This window comes from Nycticebus coucang, chromosome 6, assembly GCF_027406575.1.
Source record: "Nycticebus coucang isolate mNycCou1 chromosome 6, mNycCou1.pri, whole genome shotgun sequence".
NCBI lineage: Eukaryota > Metazoa > Chordata > Mammalia > Primates > Lorisidae > Nycticebus > Nycticebus coucang.
The window spans coordinates 113,826,271-113,832,801 of record NC_069785.1 but is presented as its reverse complement, the minus strand read 5'-3'; the positions used below and the strand labels follow the sequence as shown (position 1 = coordinate 113,832,801).

The window sequence follows — 6,531 nt, the reverse complement described above, 5'->3', positions numbered from 1 at the left end:
CAGGCTGCTCTTCTCTACGCACAGTTAGGAGCCAGAAGGAGAGAGGTGGTGCTTGATAAACATTTAAATAGTGTTGGAGAAGCCCAAGGATTGGATATAAGTGGCAAATATCCCCACCTCACCCAAATACTTTAATGTGGAGCACCATCAAGCATGAAATAATAGGAGTAGAGCTGAGGGGACTGGGGAGGTGGAAAGATGAATGATCCTTAGATGAACCCAAGCCTTTCAACAATAGGTCCATGGCATGCAGGGTTCCCAGAAGTTCCTGTAACTTTAAGTTCATGTGCTCTCAGCACATGAGAGCCTTGGTGGACTTAAGAATGACAGGGGTCAGGATATACAGGTTCCTGTGGGTGATGACTTTGAGACTGGGGACAAAGGTCAGGATCTAAAATTGCAATGGTGAATATCAGCACAAAAACCACATAGGAAAATAGCACCTGTATCTAGGAAAGAGCCCTGAACAGGCGCTTTCAGCAGAGGTCAGCTATGGTTTATCAGAATCTGAGATTACCCTTCTCCTTAATAGGCACAAAATCATGTCAGCTACATCATTTCCTGATACACCTGATTATCTTAGAGAAGTGCAGGTAGAGAAAATAAATTTGAAAGCATGAGCAAATGACTTCAAAAGTCTGCACATCTATTAAATTATTATACTGGACTTTTTATTGGATTATTCTAAAACTTATACACATCCCATTTCTGAGTTGCCATTGGTTGTGAGGAAGAGCAGATAAGGTATAATTTTTTAAAAAACTATAATTTTGTGAGCATCTGTGGGTAATAGAATGGAGTAATTTTACAATCCTGCTGTGTTATAAATTAACAGGAAATAGTGTCCAAAAGACCAATTAACAAGAAAACTCTTTTATTGATAGAAAAGCAAAACAAATTTCCATGAATTCTAATATTTGTTTTATTCTGTCTGTTGGATATTCTGAAGTTCAAAAGTCAGTTTTTCTGTTGTTGTTGTCACTGTTGTTACTATTACTCTCTGTTCAGAAACAACCCAATGTAATCACAAGTGTCAGGGAAATATCCCTTCTTCAAATGGGTACGACCACCTTGGTAAGTTATTGTCTCCATTTAAAGTTAATTAAATTCTTATTCTCAGCTAAGCATTCCTACATGGCACCAATTGTGTTATTAGGTTGGTGACATTAATAAGTATTGATATCAAGCCATATAAGCAGTTTCTTAAATGTTACCAAGTAAATAAAAACCAAATCAGAATCAGATTTGCATTCAGTCCAATGATTAAATACTCTCCTATAGATAGGGCAATTTATTCTAATATGAACTGAAACATCTGTGAGCTACAATCACTAGTTCCAAAAAAGAATAGCCCAAATAAGTGGCTTTTCAGATTCGAATTCAAAGTCCAGATTCATGTGGAAATGGGCCTAAGGAGCCTGGTCAGATTAGATTAAAGTTTCAGGTTCTGATTTAACCTATAATTCCACATAATATCAACTAGCAATTGCTTATCTGTCACCCACAAAAAAGCATTTAAAGCATATGTCTACACAATAGAAAAAATAAAATTTTAACCATTATCTAATTAATTCAATTAATGCAGATAGAAATGGTGGAAAAGTCAGATCCCAAAGAAGTTTTTTGAAGAAAATTTATCCATATGTTTCAAAAACGTCTTACCAAACTAAAGAGATAATGGTCATATTTTCACTTTACCTTTAGCTATGTAAATATAAATTGTATCTCTACACAACATATAGGTTGAAAAGGAAAAATCAAACCACAATCTAGGTTTTTGGTCTATATGCCCCTAAACCTTTCTGGATATATGTGTTTTCCATCTAGATATCTAGACCATATAGAAACAATCACAGCTTTATTATCATTGCTACATTTGAGTCGTTAACCTAGGAAAGGAAGCTTATCTAATTTACCAATTTTCAGAGCTAACTAGGACTCTCCCCTTTCATCAAATAAAGAGAAAGTTGTTCAAATTTGACCCCAGAGAAATAAGTGCATGCACATACCTGACTCCTCAGTATCCTCTTTGGATAAGAGGATGGAACAACTGTTTGGTTTCCATCTCACTCTTGTAATGACAGAAAAGAGAATACAAAAAGTCCATTGTAAATTTGTACAAAATGTATGCGTATATAAATACATATCTATGAGTGTATATAAAGTCTAAAGATTATGTCCTTCTATATCTTTAAGATTCATAGTTCCATACATTTGACATAATAGTATTTTTCTCTCCAATTTTCTCATTTTTAAAAACAATAAGAATCAAGCATGCCACCTTATTATAATACTGAATAGCGAGTGCAGAAGTTGAACTGTAGCTATAGGGGTTTGAAGCAATTAGTTTGACGGGACATCGGTGAATAAATTCCTTAAAATAAATTTAGCTATTTCCAGATTGCCTTTTGTTTCACGTAAATGAAAACTGAAATGCCCTGTTGGTAGCATCCCAAACTCCCAAGACTGCCAATTGAGCTCTATAAGAAGTAATGCTTTAAACAGGGTCTGTACAAATTGCTTAGATATGTGCTTTTTGCAGTAATTTGGTGTTGGGCCTGGCTTATTAGAATTTCATGTAATTCTCTTCCTATCTCATAAAAAACTTCAAGTGACACTGCCAGAGCTTAGGGTTCTGAATATATTAAGCTCAGTATTAAATTTGAGTCACAAACTGCATCATCTTTATATAGAGCACTATTAAAAATATTAAACCATAGTCAATTAATGGAGAGAGACATACATATTCAAAGGTGCACATTGAAAGCATATTACAGATGTGTTCCCATGTTTAGAGATATCAAGATCTTTTTAAAATAACATATATAATTCTTTTATTTCTTTTGCTCCCTCTATTCCTTTGGGGAAAAATAATATAGGACAATTTTATAATTGCCCCTCAGAGTGTACAGGCTGCGTCTTGGAAGGGGATTATTATTGCATGCCTTGAATGTACTATGATTCATAAGGCAAGAACGTATGAGTAGCTTCAGCACCAAGAAAATGGAATCACCGTCCAGCACTGCTCACAACAGAATGTCTTATTGCTTTAATAAAATGGGAAATTATTCACTGTAAAAAGTGCACCAAATAAGGGGAGAAAGTAATGTCCATGCACTTGGTGGAGCTCATTGTAAATGAGCAAGCTCCCTTCTGGGTCCCTGATTCTATGCAAATTTCTATCCAAAAGTCATTCTGTAATAAGGTATTAAAGAGCTATTGCTGGCTGAGGGTAAGCTACAAAAATTAATGGACTTTCTTCTTCACAGTGCCTTAGTCATTCTGATGTACAATGTGGATTTCTGATGCACTAAATGATTCGCTAGGGGCCTGAGGGAGTTAATGCACTCTCTTACTTATTACTAGGAAGTGACTAAGGCACTAGGGAGAATCTGGTTCATTGTTTAATATGTTGTACCCAAAGATTTATACCTGGTCTTCCTAATATTACAACATGGCGTGCCTCAACAATGATCATCTGTGCTTCAGGAAAGGACTTGAGTGAGTATCTAACGGGTGATTAAAAATAAGTTTATTAAATTATTTTTATAAAAGATGAAAACTGAGCTTGGGCAATTTAATAAATGACCAAAACCTTAAGAAGTAATATTTTCTCCAGATAAGAGCAAATATGCCTGGAACCAAGACACAGCATCTAGAGAAACTGGTTACTTGAGAGAGGGATGCTTGTAGGGGCACTGCTGCCTTACACCCTGCAGGATAGTAAGGACTCTTTTGGTTAAGGTTTTTGTAGATCATTCTCATCAATACACTTTCTAAACACTTGAATAGCTGTCAAAAACTTGGTTTCCAAGAAGAGGTACCACTGCATATAATTAATATTGCAATATGCTCCTGGCCCCTTCCATCATCATCCAAAGGAAGTGGTAAAAAGCCACAGGCAAGCTCCACTTCTGACACAGATAGCCTGGCTAGCATTAACAGAGGGAGCAAAATATTTCTCTTCTCCTCTCTCACTTTCTTCTTATCTCAATATTTTCATATATTTAGTGAAATTAGCTAAGCCAGACTCAAAAAGAAAAAGAGAGCCCTTCCTCTGCTGCAGGCACAGATTGTTAACTAAACAAGTTCCAAATATTTTTGTCCTATAAGTAATTACACGATTTAACTTCTCTTGAAATTTGCATGTCCTGTCATCCAAATTGCCCAACATCCCCACCAATCTCATCCTGAAACACATACAGTACAAGCGAGCACACACACCGCTGCCTCCAGGTGGTAACTGCATGCAGGGAGAACAAGAGGCACTGCTTAACTATTAACCACGTCTTAATAGATGGCATTCCTGCACATCCATTGTTTGTTTCTGTTGAGATGGTTGTTTCTGTCATTCGCAAAAGAAAAAAGAAAACATGTGTGTCATCTTTTTATAACAGTCTGCTACAGAGTAAGGTACAGAAGAATACTTCTGGAAACAAGAGAAGCCAGGTCTGTACCACTGAAGTGGTAACCATTTTATCAACAGCTGGAAATTAAGAACATGAATATACAGTTTGGAGGATGTAGTACAGAACTATAATTTTCTTCTGTATTTGGTACCAATATAATAAATATATAACAAAGGTGCACTTGTTCTAAAAATGAAACAGAAACATTCTAGTTGGTTAGATACTGCACTTTCAGCATTGCACATCGCCTAATACTTTTTTTTTACAAAAGGTAACTTATGCAATGTTTAATAAGAATAAAATTAATAGTACACAATAACCCGATCGTAGAAAGAAACCAACCAAAAGCCAGAATAGTCACTTTCCAAAACAGCCCCTCCTCCGCCTGCATGACCAGAGGTGATTTCAGCACCAGACCTGGCTGGACAGCTCACGAGTCCTCTGTAAATCCTGAAATGTCCCAAGTCCAAAGAGCAGTGGTGGGGGCGGGGCGGGGAGCGAAAGCGCTAGATTTGTTGTCGTTGCTGTTGTTGAATTCATTCAAAGATTTTAATGTACTTATGCTCGGCCAGCGAGGGACATTTTTTAAAAGCAAAGTAAGTGGTCAGTTTTGGAAAACGTAATGGTTAACCAAGGGCTGAGGAAAGGGCTGACTGGAGAGGGGTACCTATCATAAACGCTTTTCTGGGACTTTCTCTGTGGCCTCTCGTAGCCCTGGTGCTTAATGTAGACTTTTTCTTTATAATATACTATTGCCTGAGCCCGGCTGAGAGTGAGAATGGGAGGGAAGCTAAAGGAAAAGTGGAAGCTTAGGGGACGGAGGGAAAGGGAGGAAACCGAAAGCTTGACTGGACAACTATGTACACTACCGGGCCCCGCTCTCCCTCGGCTCCGGGGGTCAATGCCTTTGATAGATTTGGTAGCTCGTTTGGTTTCTCCTCCTTACTGAGGGGAGCGCAGAGGGGTGTGGGAGGATGCATCCTTCATCGACAAAGAAATTATGTGATTTGTCATGCGCTTGGATTGTGTTATTAGTATTATAATAATTACTGTAAATATTAATAAAGTATTATCAGCGTTAGCTCTTCTTCCGAGACTTTCCTCGCCCAATATTTACAAATACCGCACAGTGCCTCGGCGGAGGAGAAACAGAGTAAGGGAGGGCGGGTACGAGGAAAGAGGGGCCAGAGGAAAACGGAAAGAGGAAGAAGGGGGAAGCAAGGATGCAAAGACGCTGGAAACGAGGAGGGGAGGAGAGGGGAACAGTCAGGACAGTACCACCGTCTGCAACAGGCCCTCGCCAGCTGTGTCCAAACTGGAGGAGGCCGCGCTTGCTCCCTGCGGACTGGAGGCTGGCGGCGGAGGCCCAGGAGCACAGGGACCCTGGAAGGGCAGGCCAGGGGATGAAGAGGAGGACGAGGACGAGGCATTGGAGGGGGCGCTAAAGGCAGAGTCCCGAGACTGCCTCTCCAGCCGGGTTTCCTTAGTATGGGCCGGAGCCTGCCTGCCCGCCCGCGGCAGCCCCCCGCCGCCGCGGCCACCGCCGCAGTGATCCCGCTCATATTCCTCCTGAGCCCTCTGCATCTTCCGCTTCTTCATCCTGCGCTTGTGGAGGTGGAAGGTGGAAAGGGACAGCACGATGAGGCAGAAGATGAGGGTCACCAAGACAATCAGCACCAGCGTGGAAGAGAAGGACTGGAAGAGCTGGTGTCCCACCTGCGTGATGCAGGTGCCGCCGCCGCCGCCGGCTCCCGGGCCTCGGGTACCCGCGTGGCCGCCGCCGCTGGCGTTGGGCGCAGCGAAGGTCCGGTTCAGGAGACACGGCGGCAGCGCCAGCCTCAGCTCCTTGGGCGCCCGGGCACTCATGGGCACTGGGCTGGGAGGGACCTGGCCCACTAGGCTTCCCTGTTCCCACCAGCCAAGAGGAGGACGGAGCCCACTACGCCCAAAACTGCTCGCTGGCGCGGGAGGAGGTGCGCGTGCGAAGGATGAAAGAACAACTGCTGGCACGCGAGCTGGCTGGGGAGCGAGCGGCTCCCGCAGGTCCTCTTGGGTCCCGCCTGGAACACGACTCCGCGCGCTCCTGTCCTCGCTGGAGGCACCAGTCTGCAAAGACAATAGG

The 6,531-nt window shown here is 41.8% G+C and overlaps 1 protein-coding gene across 1 annotated transcript; it reads right to left on the bottom strand.

Annotated features, from left to right (window-relative positions):
• Positions 1 to 1,276: 1,276 nt before the first annotated feature.
• C6H11orf87 (chromosome 6 C11orf87 homolog) lies at positions 1,277 to 6,275 on the bottom strand. The gene has a single exon (XM_053595924.1). It carries the CDS (start codon positions 6,273 to 6,275, stop codon positions 5,676 to 5,678), a length of 600 nt encoding a protein of 199 aa, XP_053451899.1. The 3' UTR covers positions 1,277 to 5,675.
• Positions 6,276 to 6,531: the final 256 nt, after the last annotated feature.